Below are 25,041 nucleotides of genomic sequence, written 5' to 3' on the forward strand. Positions count from 1 at the left end.
AAAGCACACATTATGGATGGACCACACTGAGGTGTGTGTGCTTGTGCACCTGATGGGGGCGTGGATGATCTTGTTGAGCAGGTTGTGGTGCAGGTTGGTGGCTGCAGAAAGACCCAGAAACTCCACCGTGAGAGAGGTGATGAGGCATAGCGTGATGCCGGCCGCACACAGGATGATGAACACTGGCAGATAGTACGAGTCCTGCTGTGGGTCAAATAATGGAAATAATCCAACATGGTCACATTTCCTATTCATTTCCAACAAGTTTCAAACCAAAAATATCCTTAAAAACCAGAAAAAACCCTTGTGAGAAGTCGTATACCTCTGCCTCCACAGCGCCAGGTGGGGGCAGGGTGGCGTTAGCGCCGTGAGCCAGGCCGGTTCCATTAGACGCGTTTGTTCCTGCGCTCTGATTGGTTTTAGAGGAAGTCCAGACAGCCAACCAGTAGTCAATGGCAACAATGACGGAGTGTTTGAGAAGCTTGGAGGACACCATCAGGAAGACCATGAAGAACCCACCAGAAGACAGGTAACACCAGCACACCTGAGGAGATGAAGGAGGAGCAGATGGATGAATGGATGGAAGCCGATGATGACATTGGAACTATCGTCTCTGCAGAGCAGCTCTGTGTGAAAAGGTCGTGTCATGGACGGATTACCCTCCACGGGATCTTTGATCCTCTGTTAGTGGTTGTGGACATGTTGTCGTCATCTTCCTCCTCCTCTTCTTCCTCTGAAAGGATGAAAATCAGGTATTTGATATGACATATGGCGGCAAAGAAGCTACAAACTGTAAAACTGCTTCACACACATCAGACAGCACAGAAGATCTGAACAATCAGGACAGATTAGAGTCTCTCCTTCAGTGTCTGACCAAATGTGAAATACGGTCAAATCTGTCATTTGGACACTTATATGAGGCGGGAAAAATGACTAAATTTAAGATTCTGTTATGAAATTAGCCTCAAGGGACGACTTTGAGAAAGCGGTGAATCATCACCTTCGTCCTCGTCGTCGACTTGGTTCTTGGCCTCTCTGGAGTAGAACGCTCTCCTCAGAGTTTTCCTCTCCAGTGTTGTTTGACTGTCCTGCTGTATGTCCTATGTGGAGAGACACAGTGGATTACAGCAGAAACATCAGAAACAGCGTGCAGGCTAACGCCGCGCGGCTAAAACACGCTGCTTATCTGACGCATCGCCATCCCACCTTCTCCAGCTCCTGGTCCTGTCTGTTCATCAGGGTCTTCCAGTGATCGTAAAGCTCAACGTCATGAGTCTGAATGTCCTTCAGGGTCCCCTCTCTCAGCACAGAGCCGTCCTTCATTGCTATGATCTGAATGAGACACACAGAGAAACACTAAAACACTGCGACAGACGTTCAGGTGAAGCTGAGGCCCGACTGCTCGCTGAGTTCATTCATGGTGATCTGTTATGAGCTCAGGCTTGTTACCCAGTCTGCGTGGATGAGGTACTGCAGCTTGTGGGTGACCAGGACCACAGTCCGCTTATCATCCTGCAGAAACTTGAGGATTCCCTCCTGCATCAGGTGGTCACTGAGGTGGATGTCCAGCGCTGAGAAGGGATCGTCCTACGAGACAGATGAGACCATTTTTTCCCACGCACACTTGGCCAATAAAGCTGATTCTGATTCCAATCATTTGATTTCTTCTACTTATACTCGCTCGTTCTCACGATGTTGACTTAAATCTTGTTGTCCCGTTACTGTTTATCTTGCTGGGCGGGTCTCTGCCATAGCGCGTGTGCTATATTGTGCTAATGGAGCTGTGGCTATGATTAATTTATGTATTTCGTGATGTGTGCGTGTGATGACGCATATTTCAACCCTCAGATCAGATATGAGACGTCCAAGCAGCTGCACCTTCATCGTGAAACTGTGTTAATTTACGAAAACATTCCCTCCTCGTCGTACATTACGCAGTGTGATGAGGGTGTGATGGAATGCCACTGATAGCCGATACCATACGCTGACACGACCGAGTAAAGCTCGCGGTGGCAGCAGGAAATCATGCAACTTCTCAGAAAGATAAACACATGAGAGAGGAGTGAGGAAGAAGCGGACACCTCCTCATCCCAAAGGCCAACGTGTAGCATGTGTTGCATCACTGAATCAACCATAAAGAAATGTAGGCTGCGCAGAGGGTGTTGCTTCCCGCGGACAGTAATCGAATTCAGCTCTACACAATAAAACTGGAGTAACACAGAACGCATTTTACATTCCAGTGTGCTCAGAAATAATTAATGATAGAAAACTGATCCTCTTCACCGCCGAAGAGTCCTTCCTGCATTAAAGAGGAAGCCTCTCGTGCAGATTTAAGAGCTCACCAGGAAGACGATGTTGGTGTTCTGGTAGAGAGCTCTGGCCACACAGATTCTCTGTCTCTGACCTCCACTCAGGTTGATGCCCTGAATCACAGCAACGCATGATGAGAAGTGACACCAGCACAGCACCAAACATTCATCAGACTGTCACTGGAAGATCACAAACGTCCCTTCTTTGCAGAGTTATATTAAATAATAGATGAAACATGTGCGTACCCTCTCTCCAATTTCAGTTTGGTCTCCAAACGGCAGCAGGTCGATGTCTGGCTGCAGAGAGCAGGCGTCAATCACTGCCTTGTACCTGAGAACACAACATAAGTGTCATCAGCAGGTGGATTTCAGGTGAGAGAAGAGCTCAGCGTCCTCCTGCTGCCATTGAAGGCGAAGCTTCTACGTCATTTTGTAGTGTAAGGCACTACGTTTGTGTTCGTGCCCACATTAAAAGGTGACAAAAGCACCAAAAGGAGCCAAAAAGTGAAGAAATAAATACAAAACACTCCTGAAATTTGAGTTCTTACCTCTGTTTATTGAAAGAGCTGCCAAACGTGATGTTTTCCTCCACGGTGGCGTTGAGCAGCCAGGACTTCTGGGTCGCGTAGGCCACAGAGTATCTGTTCTTGCTGAGGTGCATCATGGGAAACAGAAGCAAACAGACAGTTAAGAACTGCAACTCCCGCATTCATAAAGCTTTAAAGAGCAGGAGAACTGATCTGCTGTCAGTTTGACCATTACAGTGATATTTACTTTGTTTTCAGGTGACTGAGACCAAACAATGAATTAGAGATTAAACTAAATACAGGTTTGATTTCAGGTGAAACAAGCATTCATTCATTACTGAGCTGCAGTTTATTGATCTGTTCTTGTGCACAGCTCATCCTTTGTGTAAATATATAAGCGTTAAACTGGATAACAAGGAGATATCTAATGAACGATTGTTTCTAGGAAAGAACTGATGTGAATATTTGGAGAAAATGTCACTTCAATGGAGCATCAAATCTGACTGAAAGTGAAGGTTTTACAGTCAATAAGCTGCACATACACTGTATGTCAAACAGGCTGTCTACTGTTACACCACATCTGTTTTATATTACAGCATTTCTAACCACCTTTAAGCCTAAAAACCAGAAGTTACACTGAACATCTTAGAAAACCTCTTGCTCTCTATCCACTGAGTCTATAACAGTTACTCTCAGATCAGCGCTCCTGCTCTGAACAGCTTCATGAATGCGACATCCAAACACAAACATGGAGAGGGAGGATTAAGTTTTCAAACTCCACCGCAACATGAAATGTAATCTGCCAGATATGAGAGAGAAATATGGATCATGGATCGGGTTAATGATGAGCTGCAAATCACCAACAACGGCAACACAAACGTCAACAAAAACATCAACAGGGACGACAGCGACTGCAGCTCTGCTGGGAGTCTGACCTGAGAGGAGACTTCATCTGTAAGAATGCAAACTTACCTTATTTTGACAGAATTATTATGTCTGATCCTTAAAAAAGAAACACCTAACGCAGCTTGTTGTATGTTTGAGCTCGTGGACAAATAATATGACACATAAACTCTTTTTTTTACAGTATTATAACCTCGAATATCTCACTGAGTGCATCCTCAGCGAGTTTGATGTGTATTATTACATAAACAAACTTCGGTGCATCGTGTGTGTATATTTGGCTTCTTACAGAATGAAAACACTACATTAGAGTTGTGCTAATGACTCCCAGCATTAAAAGCACAAACCACACCGGGATCACATGACACAAAACCAATCACCAACTCAGTGGGAGAAGAGCAGATCGATGAGCAGAAGATAGTACACTCCACAGGCCGACGCCGTTCCTGAACACACACATATTCACACAACGCTGCTGTGGCACAAAGATTAAAGCAAAACTTTGTGACCAAAAGACTAAAAGATCAGATGAACTGAGGTCTGAATGTGAAGCAGAAAAACTGGAAAATAAAGACCAAAATCCACAGATAAACATTCTGTATTAAGACTTTAAAAACTAAACTTTTCTGAGCTGTTCATTATTTTACTTCCCTCCTCTTTTTCAAGTGTATTTTTATATTCTGGATAATGTTTAAATCGTCTGCTTTCAGCTGCAATTCGTGCTGTGCAATGCTTTATTATCAGTCTTTAAAAAAAATAGATAAACCGTAAACTTACAGCAACTGAAGGAACTTTCATTTTGTGTTGATTTTGGCGCCCCCTGTGGACAAAAGCGGCAGTGTTTCCACCTAAAGATCTCGTTTCTTTTGGATGTGAGTGAAAGAAAGACTTGTTTTTAATACTATATTCAAACACAGCTGTTTGCACAGCGATGAGACTCGATTCAGACTGAACTGTAGTATAATAATGAAGTATACTGAGTCAAAACTACTAAAAGCAGCTCATATGTGTGTGTCCGTGAACAACGCGGCCTGAAACACTGCATTGTGAGCGCAGTGGAAAACAGTACTTTCTCCTGAGAGCGAAGATGACAAATGGAGTTAAATCAGATGAGGGCGAAAGGGTGAACAAGGGGTCACTTCACATCTGAAACAGGAGACAGGAAGAAGAGCGTATACCTCCTGACGTCTTCATCAGACTCCTCTGTCTCTGACCAACTGTCAAAGTCACGTCACTGCGTTAGAACGAGCCTACTGCAATCAGCGCTGTGTGTGTTTGTGTGTGCGAGTGGAAATGAGTGACAGAAGACACAGACGGCAAAAGAAGACGGAGACGGCTAACGGCGACAAACGTCTGTCACATGGAAAGAGAAAACAGGGAGGAAGACAGACAGAAAGGAGCAAAAAGAAGTGGAAGAGAGGGACATGTTTTCATGCCAAACCTCAGATAATGGAGACATGATGTTGGCCTGCCAGCTGTTAATCGAATTAACCTTCCCACCCAGAAGAGAAGAGCCATGGAAGCGATGCAGTCATTGTCTGCCTCTGATTATTAGGTTTGGTGGCTTCTTTGACAATGTCTCATATTTAATGAGCAGGAGGGTGTGTGTGTGTGTGTGTGTGTGTGTGTGTGTGTGTTCAGTAGAGTCGTCACTGACTCTCAAACGAGGTCAAACGATGTCACATTAAAACTGGAGTCAGGCTGGTAGACAAGGCGTCAACGTCACATTTACTTTTTGTTTCAAGAGTGTTTAAATAACTAAATTTAGTATGAAGCAGGTACTTTATCTGAAACAGGCACTGAAATGCTGGTGAGACCTCAGCATCCACTGGAAGTCCTTGCTGGATGAACACTGGGGCAGCACTGGGACCAGTTTCAGAGGAGGTAAACGACATGAGGTAAACTTCTGGCTGTATTTCTGTTTAACTCCAGCATCATGTAACGTCGCGCTGCTTCTGCACTGCTGTTATTCATACTAATATATGCTCACATCCATTTGTTGTTTTACTTTGTTGTACGCACATTTTCAACTGTGCAACAGGACGAACATTTTATTGATCATCCATATTGGCGACTGTATTTTTATAATCCGTAATTTTTTTAACTTTTTATCCTGAACCTTTTTATCTTGACCCTTCTATGACGCTGTGCTTATCTTTCAATACTTTGCCTGAAATCAGTAAAGTTTTATCTTATCTTATCTTATCTTATCTTATCTTACAGTGTACAGTTACAGAGTCTCTGAGTTGAAGCTTTCAGCTCAGCAGTAGTTGCAGAGAAGCTCGGGGGAATCTGTTGAAGTCACTTTCTGACCTTTTCCATCTGTTCTGGGTTATCATGGTGCACTTCACTGCTGGAGATACAAGCTTCGTATCAATCACGGCAAAGCAGACAGAACAGAAACACGGACGTAAAAGTAAATGTGGATGTTTATGGTGTGTGTGAACGACCAGAGACGAAGTACCTGATGTCCCATTCGTAGACCATCTCACACTCAGGCTGCCTGATGAGGCGAGAAGGCAGGAGGTAAAGAGACAGAAACCACACACACACATGCAATCATATGAGCAGAGACGCAGGTGTGCAAACACACACACAAACACAGACACACAACACACACACACACACACACACACACACACACACACACACACACACACACACTGCAAAGGTTAGTGAGCAGCCCTGGAGGCTACAGATTATTTTATGATACAGATCTATAATCTACAACTTAATCTACAACAGAAAAAGACGCAACAGAAGCTGGAATTTCAGGAAGAAGAAGAAGAAGAAGAAGAAAGAGGTGATCGATTGGCATCTATCAGTAAGTAAGAGGAAGAGGAGGATCAGCTCGTCCTGGTAAAAAAAAAACCTTCCGATGAGTCCAGTTCAACCTCGTTAATATCCATCAAAACAAAAGGAATGTCGTCACATCTTCTCATTATTTAGTCAATAACCTCCTGAGTATTGATGTAATGACTCTAACAAACTGTCACGTCGTGCTGCTGTGTGAGGCCGTAGATAATTTGACAGTAAATTTGTTTTTTGCAATGCAAACAAACACATAATGACGCTGATAGTGACACCGATGTGGTCATTTCACAATAAAAGCCTCTTCAGTATAATTCAGTACTTTAACGTGCCATGAAATACAAGCACAGACGAGCTCTTCATCGTTCATTTTATACATGAAAAGCTTTTCAGAGCATTCACTAACCCAAACAGTCATTTCATTTCACTGTAACCATCAGAGCAGAAAATCAAATCATACTGAAAACTGATCGTGGACGCTTGATGCTAATGGACAAATAATCTGTCCCTGTCAGGATGTCTCAACCCGAGACTTTCATCAAGAGCAGAGATGAGAAAATGTTAATTTACGTCATGACAGAAACAGTTATGACTGAGCTTCATCTACCTCAAAACATACAGCATGTTCTGTGTGTCAGATGTGTGATGCATAGACACAAAGGTCATATGAGAATTCAATGATTTGCATGTTGATATGTTGTGTCAGTCACCTTACTGGAGCTAAAAAACGAACGAATATGAAAAAGAAAATGTCTTATTTTGCAAGAGCTTTGGTGGTTACACAAACAGAACTGAGAAAGTGGAAAAAAGAAAACAGAAAGTTACTGGAAACAAACTGCTTGACGGAGCACTGAGCAGGAGGAAATGTACCGATTAGCTTAGAACGGCTACATGCTAATCAACCGCTGAGCACTGCTGAGAGACACTGTGTCCTGAAGTGTCGTTATAATGTCTTACTTGCTCCAGTAGACTCGTCCTTCGATGGTCTGCATCTCGCCCAGCATGGCCAGCAGCAGGGAGGACTTCCCACAGCCCACCTGGCCCACAACCATCGTCAGCTGACCTGAACGGACAGTTTGATTTTATTCTACTTCACTGAATACACTGACATTCACACACAGTGCACACCACGTGGCAGAGTGTCTCAACGGTCGGGTTGGGGTCTCACACACGTTACAAAACACTGAAGATCCTCCAGTGACTTCACTCATTTCTCACCCCCCAAATTTAACCATCAGCGCTCAGACGGTCCTCACGGTGAAAGACGTCCTCGCTCTGATGAAGTCATTCACACAGAGGTACAAGCACACACACACGCAGGCATGCACACGCACACACACGCACGCACGCACACACACACACACACACACACGCACACACACACACACATCCCCTGGGAAGTGACTCGCCTGCTATCCCAGTCATGCTACTACTAAGAAACTTCCCAGGGGATGATGTGTGCATGCGTGGGTGTGTGTGTGTGTGTGTGTGTGTGTGTGCGTGTGTGTGAGATACACTACGCGGCCCATCTGCTGGCAGTCTCCTCAACATGACCCGGTCTCCTGACACTTGGTATTTGAGGGACATGGCTGCAGCATTGCTCTGACAGCAGGTCTGCATGTTTGGTTTGCTGTAAGCGTTCTCTCACAGCGTGAGCACAAACTTCACCTTTTAACACTGAACAAAGTGGAATCACCTCTGAGTCTTGAGTGGTTTATAACTCATAAAATAAATAAAATCCATAGGCAGCAGGAGTCAACCTCAAACCCGATCTTTCTGTTCAGACACTGCTGTCGTGTTGCTCATATTTGTGCCGCCTGGTGACTGTGCAGGGTGGTAATATTAACATTAACGCTAACTGCTTTGCTAAACTTAGTCTATGAACTGTTCCCATACTTCTACGTAATTAGACTAAACATGAACGGCTGGTTTAGAGCAGCCGGACTGACTCTGCTGGACTGCAGACGAGCACAAAGACAAACACGTACTTTAACAAGATATTCACATCTGTGCACAAATTTAGTGATATCTGTTTCTAAACTGCATTTTTTAACACATAAAACCTTTTTAAAGTTTAATCAATAAGCCTGGCTAAGTGATGGTTAGTCCCACCTGTGGGGATGCGGATGTTGATGTCTGACAGCGTGGACAGGTTGCTTCCCCAGGTGAAGAATCCATTGGTCACCTAAACCAAAACAAAGCAAAGTTCAACACAAAAATGTCTTCATTGCCAATTCTTCATAATATTAAACTTAAACGCAGTGGAAGTCTCACATTGTGCAACACATGACTACGTGCTGTTTTCCTGTTATGTGTGACCCACCAGAGAAAACCACATTGATGTCCTGACCCAGAGTTTAAGAAACTCTAACACTGAGTTCATTGGTGGAAAAGCTGCTGAGATAACTCGATTACATAACACAGGACACAAACTGTGCTCAAGCTATGTGGGACTGATGTCAAAGGTCGTCCTGGAGAGTTCATCTGAGTGAACACTGACAAATAAAACACATTTACAGGTGCTGTGGTCCACTTATGTTTGTCATGAAAGCCAGTCTGAAGACCCCAAAACCAAAGCCCAGATTTATGCTGCATTTCTTTACAGACTTATTCAACATGCCCAAAAACTCCTTTCCAGCTCGTCCTTGTTGTTTTAAAACTGTTAAATTTGAGTTGTGTTAAGTTTCTAAACCATGAGACGGGAGAACGTTCGGATGTAAAACTCCATTTTTACGTCGATGACACCCTGATTTATATTTGCATCTGGTGTGACACATTAAAGAAGTTATGTGTAAGGATTTAAAACATTTAAAGTTGAAGTTATCAACAGAATGTAAAGAAGTAACAGTTTTTTTTTTTGTTTTGTCAAAGACATCTACGCATTGTGTTCTGGTGCCCACTGCTCCCCACTCGGCCCCCCGCGGCCTCTGAAGCCTCCTCCTCCTGGTGGTCCAATGCTCCTGTGCAAGCAGTGGAAACACCAACATCCCACCGGTGCTCCGAGCTCACAGTCCAGGAAACAAGCTAACTAGCCAAACTAGCTCATGGCAGCTACAGTTAGCAGCAGAAGTAAAGCAATCTGTCCATCAGGAAACCGTAAAATATGATCCAGTTTCACCAAAATCAGTGAGTGAACTTATAAAGTTGTGTTTTTGTACTGTAATTAAGTTAACAAATGAATTAATCCACTTCTCATGCAAGACAACGTGATCACGATTCTAAGTAAACATGTTGTCTCAAATGTGGACAATAGCTTCAGGTTTTCCTGTGGTACAAAATGAAGCACCTGAGCTGCGTGTGGTCAACAGAATACAGAGTGAAACATCTTCATGAGTCTTGGAAATGTCTCAGGGAAAGAGATCACCGGCCAACAGCAGAGAAACATGTAACAGGCCTTCGTATCTAATCCCCGTCCAGTGATCTATCACCCTGCTTCCTGCGAGGACTCTGTTTACTTTTCTCCCATCTGTTGCATTTATTTGTTTATTTTATGTTTATTTTATCTGACAATCCCCCAGCCTTTCCCCCCACTGTTCCCTTCTCCCCACGACACAGATCCCAAAAGGCATCTTCGAGATAAAAACATCTCTGTTCCTTTGTAAGCAAATACTCGACAGGAACAAAACTCATATTTCAATTTGTTTTAAGTGGATTAGCGGATGAGAGGAGATGACCTAACACTAATATGAGTCAAGTATCTCATCCGATGGGTAAAGGACTTCTTAAGATTTAGTTTTCTTATGATGAGCGATCAACAACTAAGCCTCTCCATTAAACACAATAGCCAGACACCAGCTTCATACTGGGATGACTGGGATAAACAAACATGCTGCAAATCACTGAGAAAAATCAGTTTGTCAAAAGCAGGATGAGGCACAAAAAGGGAACATTTTATCAAAAGCAGCCAGGGGGAGGGAAGGAGAACGGAAGTGGAGACGAGATTTTGGGGAGTGAAACGTGAAAATTTGGAAATATGGGGTCACATGAGGGGTCAGTGCTGTTTAATCAAAGACCGATAAAAATGTAAGAAGCTGCAGGAAACGCTCCCGAACGGTTCACAAGCTTCTTTAAATAGGATGAAAAACTGAGAGCAGTTTCACATTTGAAGCAACCACAAGACCAAAAGTGTGACTCTATTTATCTGACGGCATTTATCGTGTAAGAGCAGAAACATGGAGACACACAGGAGCTATCGAGGGCTAAGGCTACGAAGCAACTCAGCGCTGGATTCTCGTGGATCTCGTGATCTCGATCCAGCTACCACATCCTCATGTGGAGGTAACGCACCTCTAAGCTGACCTGCCGACCGCCGCAGAAGAAGACGGAGACGAGAAAACATGGCGGACGAGAGGGAAATCCTAAATACAGAGCAGGAAGTTGCTTAAAGGTGTGTTACCTTGATAAACCTCAACCTTTGTTCAGCTATCACATGTGGCGTAAGGCTTGGGTGTCTACATACTTTTGGCCATGTAACGTATGAAAAAGGTGCTTTTTTTGCTTTAAATCCTCAAACTGATGAGCTGATAAATCTTAAACTGACATGTTCAGTATGGAAAAGCCTCAGTGTACTGCTCTGCTCTCTCTCTCTCTCTGTCTTGTTAATTAGCGGACCGCCGTCCGGTCGGTGGCGTCGCTCCGCAGGGATGAGGCAGGAAGAGCCGCCTTCACAGAGGGGCTGAGAAAATGCTGGACACATCCACAAGGCCCTTTAAGGGGCAACAAATTCTCGTGTGAATCCTACACTTCCTGAGAAGACAGGGAGTCCACGCACACACACACGCACACACACACACAGATTCACATCACATGTATGATTCCAGCCACAAATGACCCATGGATGTACAAACAGGGAGGATGTGAAACAGCTGTTGACAGAGATGAACGAATGATGGTATGAAGGAGCAGCTCCTAAGCGCCCGCTGATCTCCTCATAGGAGCGAAACACTTGATGCAAAGGCTGGTTTTGTAATAAATACAGAAATATCAGCAGAATTGATGATTTGTACAATCATATCAGCACCAGTTGACTTTGTTTAATGAGACTGGCTGAATATCTGTATAAAACCAGCCTGCAGCTTTTAAAAAATCTGGTACTTTTTGTTTGAAATCAGTCACAAATGAAAGATGAAAGATTTACATCCCCCTCTTCAACTTCCTCTGTACCTAAACTCGCCCATCCCCAAAGGCCTCCTTACACTTTATGACCACGAGGGGAACGTGAAAGGCAGCAGTGAGGAGTTCAGAGCTCCTGAACACGCCGCCTATAACCATCAAGTCCTCCATCATCATCATCATCATCATCATCATAAGACGTGTCCACTTCTGCTGACAAGACATCCTGCTAATGGGACAGACCCATTGGCGGTTCGCAGAATACTCAAGAAAGTGTCAAACCTTCTGTTTGGACCCGTTAACCTTGGACACTAGTTATGTCCTCGCTGTCTTTTTTTCTGTCCTTACCCCCGTCATCAACCATTCCCCAGCATGCGAACTTTGACCCTGACCTTTACAGCCACATCCTCGGTCTCCGTGGGTCTCATCTGTCGCCTGGTCGGCTGCTCGTAGTTGTCCATCTGGTAGCGCATTGGCTGCTTCCTGTTGATGGCTTTGGGCTTGAGGGGATGTTAACAGAGAGAGATCTGAAGTTAGCATTAACTAATAAACTGAGATTTTCCCGCATCCGCTTCAGTTCCTTGGGGAGAAGAAGAAGTGCGGGGGTTCCTTCTGTCAGAAGCTGCCCCAAAGGCTTCAGTCCCTGCTAGCACATTAAACTTCTCATCCAGACACGCTATATATATAAACATACAGTACATCAGCGTCTTTGTACTTCATGTGATCTTTGACCAGCTGACCTCAGTGTGCCACACAACACATATTTTCACCAACATCACGAAAAATCTCTGTAGCAGCAAAACTAAAGGTCACACTGGCCACTGCAGGAACAAGTGTGATAACATTTGTGCAGCATGCTGAGGATTTTACTGCGGGTTAGAGGGCTAAAATATAAATAAAATATTAAGAATTCATCCGCTCTTGAGCATTATTCTTCAGGAAATCTGGCATTCTGCCTATTGGATTTTAATATTTCATGTGTGCGAGTGGAACGTCGTGACCTGATCGAGGAGCTGCTGTCCAGGAAAGATCAAGAAATCTCTCCATTACTTTGCAAGTTGACTTGTCAGTGACCAAAATGTTGGTGATGGGGACATTTTCATCTGACATGGGAGCTCGATAAGTCAACAAAATCAACAGGAGCTGGTAATCGTCCAGATTTAACTGGATCTGCTCTCGCGTGTCGGATGGAACAAACTGACTGACCGTCACCGCCATCATTAGCTCTCACTACAAGAGACAAAAATCTGATTTGTTAATCACAACAGTGATTCAACCTGCAGTACATCCACCAGATGACGTCTTCCACATTAGCTGTTCAGAACACCCCGTCCCTCGTGGCTCTGTCCTCTTCTAACACGCAGGAAGTGGTGCTTCCCCACTTGATTTCGCCTTGAATGGATGAATCGGGTGGCGATAGCTGAGCAGAAACTCACATTACTTGCTGCAGCGTTTGATTTAAAGAACGGTCCAATAAAACGGCAGCAGTGGCCCCAGATATCCTGGTGAAACTTCAAAAATGCGTCTTAATGTTAAGATGCAACCACTCTGAGTTTGTAATGGCTTCACTCTTAAATTCACTGACTGAGTAATACAATAAAATTCCATTACAAAAGCGGATATGATGTGTTTATAATCCTATTTGAAAAGCATTAAAGAGTGTGTGAGTCACTCAGCTCTGTGGTCTGGCTGTCCATTTTAGACACAGCGTTAATTCCGCTGCAACATAATAGTCAGCATGTGACCTGGTCGTTCGAAACCTCAGACGACCGCAAGATTAAAGCCTGAGCTGCAGTTCACAGGGCGGTGACGGTCTGCAGGACCCCACGCAGCCTCAAAAACATAACAAGCAGTCCTGAGGAAACCACACGACGGTAGAGTTTCACTGGATGTCACCACAAGTCTGCTTTGACTCGTCGTTTGTGCTGCATTTCAACTGCAAACGTCCGCATACGCAGAGCTGGAGTCAGCAGTCACATACGGGAGGCTTTTAGGCCGGGATCAGTAAAAATAAGCCACTCCTTTGGTTTTCTTACTCCTCCGAATTCATTTGCATGAACTCAGCGACCTGCTGCGAGTCACAGTTATCGTCCATTATTGCACATCATTGTCTAAATATGTGAAAACTCCTTGGAGGATCTGCTCATTGCTCATTAGGCTGGAATCAGGGCTGGTGTTATACAACGTCCGCGTTAAAGCAACGTGTTACCAAAACGGACACGAGTTACCTGCAGTAACATGGAAGGAATGCGAGCCGTGCCATCCGGCTCGCCTCATTGATCCAAATGCTGTCCATGACGAGGCTCAGGCTGTTTAACTCAGCGCATTAAAGCGATTTATTGGCACCTTCTGTGCGCTTTGTTAAGGCCATCTGTTTTAAATACAGGATAAATGTTTGGTTCTCTCACTGTCTGAAGGTCTTCATTACCCAGAAGTCATTTAATGTGACATCTATAAACTGCATGTGCACGCAGTTGGCATTTTAACGCTGACACTGCGCAAGCAGCAAATGTTCGAGTGCCCATCTGTGCAGCCGTGGGCGTGTTGAGCTTAAATCGGGTGTGGTCAGGTGTTATCTTAAGGCAGTAGACACCACTGATCAACAGAAACCTGGTCTGAAGTCAAGAGAGGCGTTGGACATAGCTTAAAAACACTTGCACCAGTGCGCTCTAGTTCATTTAAATGGGGCACAAAGTGTACGCTGACTGCTGCGTTCCAGCTGCGTCTGCAGACATCAGCACTGAAACTGTGGCTAAAACACAATCAAGACGGTCAGATAAAGACTGTAAAATCCGCCTGGCTGTAAAATAAAAGCTTCTGTTACGTGTTCCCCGTCGATGCTCAGGTTTGTGGGTCTGGGTTCGTCCACACTCACCACCCCCGGGTGTTTCTTCCCAGCTTCGAAGGCAGCAGACATGTCTCCGTTTCTCCAGCTGTCATCTCCAATTTCGTCACTCTGGAGAAACTCACCGAGCTTCTGGACACTGTGACCACACGCACACGCACACACACGCGCACGCACACACACACACATTCAGTCCATGACTGCCTGTGATTGTGATGACACCAACACCAGTAACGTCTCAGGGGTTTAGAGTTTAGAGTTTCTCCTCACTGCTGTCAGGTTTCCTCCATGTTCCTGTGATGAGATTTATCACTTGAACCACGTCCAGGTGGTGACGCAGCATCTCCAAGTTGTCTTCCTTGTTTAGTCGTTTCTACGTTTCACAGACTCACCTGACCAGAGCCTTGACGGCAAATCTGACGACAGTGGAGAGCAGGAAGAGCGGGGTGACCAGGATGTGGAACAGCGCCAGAGCTGCGAAGGCCTCCGAGGGACTGGGACCGGTTTTATTGAGGAAGTGATGCATCACAAACGTCTACAAGACAAGATTTTACATTTGACCATCCTCTCGCTTGTGCTCAGAAGTTGAAGAAAGCAGAAAAAACAGCAGAAATAATGTTTGAAGGAGTTTTAATTTATAGATGATTGTCTCACGATAAGGGTGGTAAAGCTGTCTTACCGCAAGAACGGCAGCAATGGGAATAGCAGCGTTCATGAAAACTGCACAGGGAGGAAAAAGCAGGTGTTAATGCAGGTGTTCCTCACATGTTACATTATGGAAATAATAAGTGTGACTGGAAAGCAATCACACACAAACGCGATCATCACTCAGACTGAGGTCAGAGACTCATTTAGCGTCTTACTGGACATGGACGTGTAGAAAGCGAAGGTCTTGAGGCTGGTGAGCTCTTTGCCTCTGGTTTCCTCCACGCTGTCGCAGAAGATATTCTCCCAGGCATACAGCTTCAGCAGCTTTATGCCCTTTAGGATCTCTGTGGTCTTCTTCAGACGATCTGTGGAGTGTTCCTGAAGGAGGCGACACAGAGAGAGATTCAACTGACAGGACGAAACAGTTTCCCACCGCTGTAAAACAATGGATTCACATCCATCTGCAGGGTACTGCTGCTTACTAGTGAGCTTTTTTGCGTGTCTGCCAGCTTTGTAGCTATGAGGTACTGGACCGGAGCCAGCAGAACTATGACAGATGCTCCCACCAAGGCGCTCGGACCCAACAAATAGTAGAGCAGGATCACTCCCATCACGATCTGCAGAGGAACAAGACGAGACAGGAAGACGATCACTGAGACGTCACTGCATGACGGCGTGTACGGACGGCCCTTCAGCCTACCTGCACCGGCATGGCCCACAGGTTGGGGCAAAGGAAGAGGAACCACATCAGCTGATTGGTCTCTATGGCCACCAGGTTGTTGATCTGCCCCAGCGTCATCTCCCCCATCGACATGTTGGAGGTGGACAGTCGCAGGATTTTGTTGTAAATCATCGCCTGGTTAACAGGAACACAATCACACACAATGACTGGATGTGACACTGAGACAAGCAGTCCCGTTCACGTTAATGAAAGGCCTGCCTGTTTTCATGCTGTCCTGTCCGTCTGAATGCAGCTTAATTCAGCAGATTACGCTCCAGTTTCTATTAATATCTGCAGTAGTAGCGGCAGTAGTATCCGGGGGTTTAGCGGACAGTTTAAGTCCTGTGGTTGAACTGCCAGAGGCTTTTCTACCCGGCTGAGTGATTCATTTCAATAGATTTATGACTGACTGACTGCATGTTTTCATAACATTTCACTGGTTATTTACTTCCCCGTTCGTACGGCACAACACGAGGGGCTGTAAAACCTCCATTCAGCTGTGAGCTGGATCAGATCATTGGAGGATCTGCTGTCACGTCAGGTTTGTATGAGGATGAGCGACACCTCAGGACGGAAACAAAACGCCTCAAATTCCCAGGATGCTTCACTCACCAGCAGGGCTCCCCGCAGGTTGATGCCCGTTTCGATGGTGACGTAGTACGAGGCCTGCAGGAAGGTCCTCTGGAGGACTAAAGCCAGGAAGAGGAGCACGGCCAGGACGGAGGTGTTCTGCAGCAGCTCAGTGGAAGACATGAAGTACACACCGAAATACGTCTCCTGCAACACAAAGCACAGACAGCTTTAGAAGAAAAGCTCAAAAGTCTGATATGCCAGATATTCATTCTGCTGGATTAGCCATAAATGATTCAAGCGACACATGAGCACTGTGAATGAATATGTATGATTTTTTATACATGAATAAAGTAATGAAATCTCTGGAGCTGCAGCTAAAGGTTATTTCTGCAGATTATTTTCATAATTAGTCGTTAAATCCAAGAATTTGCATTAAAATTTCCCAAAGTGATGTCTTTAAATTGCCTCTTATGTACAACCAAGCATCCAAAACCCAAAGACTCTTCATTTACTTTGATGCATGACAAAGAAAAGCAGCAAATCCTAACATTTAAGAAGCTGCCACCAGCAAACAACTGATCATTTTAATCGACTCATCGATTAATGTTGCAGCTTCAGAAATCACACACACAGTGATCCCAAAAAGCTCGGCCTGACGCTCAGCAGACCTTTCCTCCGTATTAAACTGAGTGTGAGGCGAGTGGGAAGTTTTCCGTGTCACTCAGATATGCAGGCCTGCTCTGCTCTTTATCTCTGCTGCCCATTACACCCACTTTAACTGGCAGGCGCGAACCCGCCAGCAGCTCCAACAAGGTCCAGCCAAATGGACTGAATGAAGAAGTACTGTCATTACCAGAGCATCTGTTCAGCCTCTCCTGACAGCTCTGCTGGTATTATGACCTTTGGCAGAAGCTGGCATGGATTTAAGAGCAGTCGATGCTTGTGATCAGCTCTGCCAGCCTTTCTTCCTTCGCCAAACGGAGCGTCTGTAACGCTGCCTGTTTTCTCTCCGTCTGCTAAATATTATTGTTGGTCTTACTGTGGTGTAACACAGTGATTTATGAACACTGCTGCAGACTCTGACATACCGCGATCGAAGAAGGTCGAGGTTTTGTGTGCATAATAATTAGTCGGAGTCCATCAACAACAATTCTGATCATCGATGAATCATCAAGTTATTCAACGATGCTTCTTCCAGGTTCAAAGATGTGAGGATTTGCTGCTTTTCTCTTGTGTTACATGCTTGGGAATTGAATATCTTTGGGCTTGGACCGTCGGTCGAACAAGGCGATCAATGTGAACACGTCATCGAGAGACTAAATGACTCATCAAAGTCATCAAAAAGGTGAAAGCCTTTAGCTGGAGCCATAATTCAATGTTTTACACTTTGATTATGAGGCGCAAAGTGGAATTGTGGGGCTAGCTGGTTAGCATGCTAACTTCAGCAGTCATCTCTGCAACAAAACACATGAGTGAAAACAGTTATTTCTTCACATCCTCTTGATAATTTCAGATAATTATTGAATGTTTTAACCTAAAATTCTTAAATATAGCACCTTGATTGTAAAGCTTAGGGGCGAGCACGCAGTTCTTTAAAGCTAACTTTAGCTAATGCATTACGACAGCAAGGATCCTCACATGTGTGAAACTACAAATGTGTGTGTGTAATGTCATTTCAGCACCAGCACATTATGACATTACACACACATGATCACATCCGATAGTGTCGTTCACAGCTAAACATTCGGTCACACACAAAAAACGTCCTGCTGGTGACACGATGACTGCGACCGCCGCCTTGGTGACATCAGTCTGGGATTGAGTCATTTATTGGTCGGCCAGACCACCCAACACCACGACAGGCGGTGACACAACGTGTGTGGACGAGCCATGGCGCTGCACTAATTTGCACTTAGCTTTTAATAAAATGATGCTATGTAAACACCTCAGCCGGACTTCGGTCCCGCTGACAGCTTCAGTAAATCAGCCGAGAGCAAACACGGGTTTGAGTTTCCAAAGTGAATTCTCTAAAGGGAAATTCACTCAACTTCTCACACCGTCGCCTCAGTTACAGCCACAAACTGCTCAGTTGTGACTCTCTAATGGCGCTCGAAGTAAAAGCAGTAATCTATGATCTTCAGTGGCGAGCAGACTCACAATCATTGACTATTTATCACTACATACAAAGAAGCTTCAGGACTGATGGAGCTACTGTCTACACGTGGTGGCTCGCACAGAGCATACACCCGCCTTGGTCTTGTCTTGCGTTGCACCATCTTCGTCAGTCTTCAGGTACTTGACGATGCCAGAGATGCAGAGCGGCCCGGCGAAGCCCAGCAGGTCAGCCAGGTAGCGGAAGGTGCTGCTGAGCAGGATGGGACGACCAAACGCTCGATACATGGAGCGCCAGATTGATGGGGCGCGATCGGGGTCCTCGGCTGTCTGTGTGGGGTGAGAGTCGACAGAGGGAGAGAAAGGTTAAAAACAGACAGTCGGATCACTGAATGAGTGTTAAATCAGGTGCGGGCCTCCATCTGCTCACCCTCTGATCCTCATAGGCGTCTTTGAGCCGGAGGTAGTTGGTGAGCGCCCTCATGGCGATGGGCAGCTTGCCGATCTTCTTCAGCTCTATGGGCCTCTTATGGGCTCCCATGATGAGAGGATTCATCCACCAATATGTCGCCTAAAAAACGTTCCAAGAATTTGAACCTTTTACTGTGCTCCGCCACCAAGTGGCGCTGAAAATGAGACACTTTTTAACGCATTACTTATGGCGGAAATATTTGAAATGGGTCAATTTCTACATCCAGATGGAGTCAGTCAGTGTTTTTAATTCTCCTAAATCGCACTGTGCTCGTGTTTACCTTGGACAGCAGGTTGACAAACGGCTGCAGAAAGCGAACCCCCAAATCCTGCAAATCCTCTGGTGGTTTCACCTTTTGGGGGTTGGCGAAGAACACGTATTTCTGCGGGGGGAGGAGGTAAAAGAAGGCTCACTTCCTTCCTGGATTCACATTACAGGTTATTTAGTTCCTGAAACTGGATGAAACACGACTTCTCACCCTGACTCTTATGACGTTGATCTCCACGGCCATCAGCAGCCCGTACAGCATCACTAACAGGGCTGTGATGCAGAACCTGAGGTGCTGCGGTCCAACGTGGTACTCCGCAAACTTCCACAGCTTAATGGACTTTGTAATGAAAGCCAGCACCCAGTAGATGAACAGCACTGTGTGGGGAGGGGGAAGTGATAGAGTGTAATATTAATGGCCTGAACAGAAAGCATCTGCACAGCGATCAGCATGTTAAAATACACACTGCACCAGTCCAAGCAGTATTTAGATTTCCTTCATTTCACTGATGCAGACCCCCTCAGTATCTTCTCTGGTAATGCTCCACAGCCTCATCTCTGCTTGAGGCTGATGGCACAAGGCTATGCTAGCTGCTACTAGCATTACACCCAAATCTCAGCTCAAACTGTCGGGGGTCACTGTGGGTCATCTTACCGAGCAGGAGTTTGGGGAAGTTGGACGTCTCTATGTTGTGGTAGTAAACCACTGATGTTGTGGCTGCTATGAAACCCATGAAGGCCGGCATGAAGAGATGGAGGTGGTTGGTCTGCATCATCCTACAGCGAGAGGCGAACACCAAATAGAATTAATACAAAAAAACCCGACTGATTTGAGACTGACTTCGATGAAGCCAGCAGAAACAAAAGCAGCATTTTGTGTGATAACAGGATAAAACGTCTCTCTGAGGTCTCACTTGTTGGAGACGATGCCCTCCGCGAACTCACAGACGTGGACAAACAGCAGCGAGAAGGTGAGGATCCACCTCAGGTTGTGGCCGGGGAAATGAAGCCATGTGTTGTGATGGATCTGGACCTTGGAGCTCTGGCTGCCCCAACCTGACGGACAGACAGATGGACAGACACAGAGAGACACATCATCACAGCGAGCGTCGTGTCTGCTTTAAACACCGTACGCTAAATTTAAAAAACCCAGAAAATAATGAAAATCTCCCTCACGATTACCTGGAACCAAAGTTGATGTCTTCAACAGTGCAAAACCCAAATATACTCAATCCACATGTAGAAATACTGCTGGAGATTCTCACATGAGGCACGTTTGAACCATCAATATTTAGCATTTCTGCTTGAAAATGGTGAATTAATCGCTTTCTTGATCTACTAATCGGTGCAACTCTCAGTATCTTATGAAGTAAAAGTCTGGATCAAGTCTGGAGTCAGTTTAATCTAACTTTAGCTTATTGGGATAAACAGCTGATCCAACAGGTTTCATTTGTGCTGACAGAGTTTCATGTTGGGTTTGTTTCTCCTCTTAACTAAATGGACTGCAGCCATTTCAGAGGCTCAGGGGACAAAGACCATAAAAAACCCAAACCAGGAAGCATCAATTAGTGAGTCCTCAGGGATCCGGCTGAGGGCTTCTGGTCAGAACTATTCCCATAAACTACTGCATGCATGCACACACACACACACACACACACACACACACACACACACACACACACACACACACACAAAACGTATAACCAGCCAGCGTTCACAGTGATGCAGCAATAAGAGCAGAGTTACTACAATTCCACATTAAACCAACAAAAACACATTTTTCCTTCTTTTTGCTTCTTCATGCATTCTTTCCCTCATCTTCCTCCCTCCCTTTCTTCTTCCTCTCTTTCCCTCCTCCATATTTCTTCTTCTATATACACGACGCTCATTGTTACAGCAAAACAAACAGATGTACTCCTGATCTCACCGCTCAGTACTCAGTATTTCACTTCTTAGTCAGTTTATCCGTTCTACCGTTTCCTGTCTTCACTGGATCACTGAACTGTTGTTCTAATCCTGTCTTAACGACCCTTCAAAGCTGCTTAATGTTCACACTGGCGACAGGAAAGTGCCTTAAAGTGTGTGCGTGTGTGTGTCCATGAGGGAGAAAGGGAAAGTTAATATCACAAACACATCTGCTCGACCCGCCGGGTGACATGGAGCAACAGATTAGTGTAACACAGCTCAGTGGGAACAACAAACTGTTTTTCTACTCCACAACAGACACAGAAGAAGGATTTATGGCAAATAAAGAGCGTCTTTACTGAAATGAGGCAGAAGTGACTGTGAATCCAGATGTTTTATCCACCTGGAGCTGGATCCAAAATGGAACCCAGGCCTGATCAGTGCCAAACATGCCTTAAAAATAACTCATCCTCATCACAAGAGACATCTATTTATTGATTACAGTCGGGTGATATGACAAGTTATAGCTAATAGAGAACAACACTGGATCATTTTAATTATTAAAGCTCTCCTGTAAAAGCTGCTTCAGTATCTCACTTCTCAGATTTAAAAGCACTGCTCACCAAAGCAGATCTCAGGACAGTTTAACTCTCGTTACTGGTGAATACGTCTCTGGTGCCTCTGTTATGTCTTATGAGAGGACGTCCTGTATATTTGTCTCCTGTCAGAGATTTTGGCAGATTGCTGATAACACTTGAGTTGTGCCATCAATAACTCTGGGTGCATTAGTCCATTGTGGGCAATTCTGCAAATCAATAAGCAGTGTGATGGTGATACTGGATCTTAGCAGGGTTTTATGCGTCGATGTGGTGAAGCTTCTTCATTTGTCAGGTACTTTATTTGCTGCTTTAGCCAAAAGTATTATTTTACAATGAGTATCAATATCAGGGTCATATATGTATTGATATTGTCACCGTCACTGTCACCTACCGATGAAGAGGATGGGGAAGGTGATGAAGAGCAGGAAGACATGGGGCACCAGGTTGAGAGCGTCCACGAAGCAGCCATTGTTCAGCACGCCGTCCGTCACGCTGTAGGCATTGATACCGTCGTTGCCGCAAAACGACAGGGCCATGACATCACCCGACCGCTCCACACAAGCCTCGAGGCAGAAGACAAAAACATAGAGAAAGAAGAACTACAGCTCAGATCTTTGGTCCTCAGACCGTCTGCGTTCACTGGAGAGACTCTGGCTCCACGTCCGCAGACTCGGGCAGACATTTTCGTGGTATGTCACACATTCAAGTGCTCACACTCGAGCACACAGAAACACAAATGCAGGCCAGCATCTGTCAGGAATGAGAGGTATTTCAGGGCCGCCGGCCGGCTACGCGCCGCCTGACTGAGGGCGCTTTAATGTTAAATCAGTATCGGAAAGGCAGCGTGCAGAAACCACGTTTAGCCAAGTATGCAGAGAGCACATTGACCAGGCAACAGCTAAAGACGTCACTTTGTAGATTAGCTAACTCAAAGAATTAATTCTAATCAGCTAAAGCTAACAACTGGCGTTAGCCACGTTGTTTAATAAGTTAAGAAAATCACACGTTAACTTTAACTTTCTTAAAGAAGTTCTAATATAAATGGATTTTTGTAACCCTTTTTCTTTCAGTGTACAGTGAATAATTTCATCTCTTTCACATGCTAATGTGAAATCTTCACTCCAAAACAAAAACAAAGATGGCCGCCGAAAACTGACTATGGTGGCCATCTTTACTTGGAAGAAGATTTTGGTGCCTCATTGTGGAGAAATTAGGACATTCTAGGCAAATGGACCCGGCAGAGAAATATATGATGTTTCAGGGTGGTTTCATATGATTATAATGAAGTTTTTATACTTTATTCATCAAATATTTAAACGTGGCCCCATTGTAATCCACTATAACCACAAGTCTTCTCCACAATGACAAAATTACATATTTCCTGCCATTTTTTTCACTCAAATGATCATTAGCTTAACCTTATTTAACATTTAATGTAAGTTTATTATGTTTTGCCACATGAAATGTCTCATTAACTGTGGTTCATTGGGCTCACTAACACAGCAAGGAGCACAGTGAAAGTGTACTTTAACTACATTACGGAAACTACATTGGTTGTAAATGGCTGCTAGCATGCAATTATCGAGCAAAACGTCCAAATTTAGCCGGCAAACAAGTGAGTTAACCTTCGGCTTGTACCACAAACAACACCTGTGTTCAACTCAGCCAAATTTCTCAAACCAAATAATGTTAAAATAAAAGCTATAAGCTGCTCCTGCTCACATCAGGAAGCTAATTTACACACCAAAGTTAAACTGACTTATCAAGTTAAGCTAACGTTAGCTTAATGACAGAGATCACACACACACACCCCAAAGTCTCTTACCACAGAGAGAAGTTATAATCCTCACTGACACAGTTTCATCCCTGATGCCTGGATTTCTTGGAAAAAATAAAGAAGACAGACTGAGGAGACGAAGGAGAGGAAAAGAAACGAAATACAGTGAGAGTAGGAGAGAAAAAAGTTGATTATTTTTAGCCCCGCTTGAGCATCAGCTGCTCCGCATACTGCTGCCTGGCTCTGCCGACTGTGTCAAGTTACACCGAATCCGACAAAACATTTCCGGCATGACCCTTCAGAATAAAACATCAAACTTTACCATACAAATTAATACAACTAAGTACTTCTACGCTACTCTACTGAGTATCAAATATGCAAACATTAGAAATTTTCAAACATCTTGGAGTGGCTTTCATTTACACGGCCAACTTAACCCACTAGTGAGCTAAAAGTGAGCTGCAGGACTGTACAAACCCTCCTGTGTTGCTGTTTAGTCTGGTTAGAAATTGGTTAAAAGCAAACTAATTGAGTATAATGTATGAACACTTTACATTAATCAACTAATCAAAGTTAATTGCCCCATAGAGAACCTGAGGATCAGGGCAGTTGCCCACTTTGGTCATTTGTAATTTCCTTTGCTGTTTTCGACCTGTTAAGTGAAGCACATTTTGCACATCCTGGGTAAGTTCATGTATAATTTCTTGTCCTTGCTTTCATCTTATTTGTTATATCTTGCATCATATTGTTAGGAAATTATAATACTATAGGAATATTCTACAAATTGTTCCTTGCTATTCTTCAGGGGTAAGTTATGCATGTGTTTATCAAGCAATCCTTTTATTTGGATTACTTTCATCATCATCTTAAAAAAAAATAATAATAATAATCCACGTTACTTTTTCCTTGCTGGATTTCGCGGTTTTACTTCAATGTTCATCAGTTTCCTCAAAGGGAAGACAAGTTTCTTTTTCTCTCATGAGAAAAACCTGTTTTTATTTTGAAGGTACACATTTCGTAAGTTCCGGTTCAAGTTTATTAAAGTTCAGCGAACTTGATTCAGCGTTCCCTGCTATCAGATTTCCAAACTTGAACTAGTTTGGTGGAGAGAAGAGGGTTTATTATGGGCTTCTTCAGCAGCCAACAGACCCGTCAGTGAACACAGACCTCATCTACTGTCAGTTTTAGCACATGATTCTTCTTAGTGACCAACAAAATTATTATCTGCAGATTCAAGAGCTTGATTTAAACCTCTGCAGTACACTAAAACCATGTGGTCTGTAAGATATTTTTTAAAAATGTGTCTCCCATCAGCTTTGCATGAACAGAAACAAAACCTTTTATCTTTTTTACTATTAAAATCCACAAGAATTAACAAATTAAAGGACAAAATCCAATCCACTACACTGGATAAAACGTGCTACAACCGATTATACAGTTTAATGTTTTACATACACAAA

General features: G+C 44.3%; 1 protein-coding gene across 12 annotated transcripts in view; it reads right to left on the minus strand.

The window, feature by feature from the left end:
* Window positions 1-25,041, minus strand: part of abcc9 (ATP-binding cassette, sub-family C (CFTR/MRP), member 9) — a 41,475-nt gene that overhangs the window by 15,366 nt on the left and 1,068 nt on the right. For 5 of the 12 annotated variants that reach the window (XR_013075828.1, XR_013075827.1, XM_076721970.1 and 2 more), the window contains 29 exons: window positions 23,630-25,041; window positions 22,196-22,367; window positions 20,215-20,356; window positions 19,956-20,077; window positions 19,512-19,678; window positions 19,314-19,415; window positions 18,992-19,132; window positions 18,700-18,891; window positions 16,489-16,653; window positions 15,856-16,011; window positions 15,638-15,772; window positions 15,371-15,533; window positions 15,187-15,227; window positions 14,900-15,042; window positions 14,538-14,646; window positions 12,055-12,162; window positions 8,663-8,735; window positions 7,508-7,613; window positions 6,204-6,242; window positions 4,918-4,956; window positions 2,858-2,959; window positions 2,556-2,640; window positions 2,343-2,423; window positions 1,450-1,587; window positions 1,207-1,332; window positions 1,001-1,100; window positions 660-733; window positions 323-544; window positions 50-204 (listed from right to left, as the gene is read on the minus strand). The exon at window positions 23,630-25,041 is cut by the window's right edge. Coding sequence is in view for 9 of the 12 variants with exons in the window: in XM_076721970.1 (XP_076578085.1) it covers window positions 50-204; window positions 323-544; window positions 660-733; window positions 1,001-1,100; window positions 1,207-1,332; window positions 1,450-1,587; window positions 2,343-2,423; window positions 2,556-2,640; window positions 2,858-2,959; window positions 4,918-4,956; window positions 6,204-6,242; window positions 7,508-7,613; window positions 8,663-8,735; window positions 12,055-12,162; window positions 14,538-14,646; window positions 14,900-15,042; window positions 15,187-15,227; window positions 15,371-15,533; window positions 15,638-15,772; window positions 15,856-16,011; window positions 16,489-16,653; window positions 18,700-18,891; window positions 18,992-19,132; window positions 19,314-19,415; window positions 19,512-19,678; window positions 19,956-20,077; window positions 20,215-20,356; window positions 22,196-22,340 (3,371 nt within the window). In the remaining 3 variants the exon portion in view is untranslated. The remainder of the gene's footprint in view (window positions 1-49; window positions 205-322; window positions 545-659; window positions 734-1,000; window positions 1,101-1,206; window positions 1,333-1,449; window positions 1,588-2,342; window positions 2,424-2,555; window positions 2,641-2,857; window positions 2,960-4,917; window positions 4,957-6,203; window positions 6,243-7,507; window positions 7,614-8,662; window positions 8,736-12,054; window positions 12,163-14,537; window positions 14,647-14,899; window positions 15,043-15,186; window positions 15,228-15,370; window positions 15,534-15,637; window positions 15,773-15,855; window positions 16,012-16,488; window positions 16,654-18,699; window positions 18,892-18,991; window positions 19,133-19,313; window positions 19,416-19,511; window positions 19,679-19,955; window positions 20,078-20,214; window positions 20,357-22,195; window positions 22,368-23,629) is intronic. The other 7 variants (XM_076721975.1, XM_076721979.1, XM_076721974.1 and 4 more) reach the window with 4 other exon arrangements.

Source organism: Chaetodon auriga, chromosome 22, assembly GCF_051107435.1.
Source record: "Chaetodon auriga isolate fChaAug3 chromosome 22, fChaAug3.hap1, whole genome shotgun sequence".
Classification (NCBI taxonomy): Eukaryota; Metazoa; Chordata; class Actinopteri; order Chaetodontiformes; family Chaetodontidae; genus Chaetodon; species Chaetodon auriga.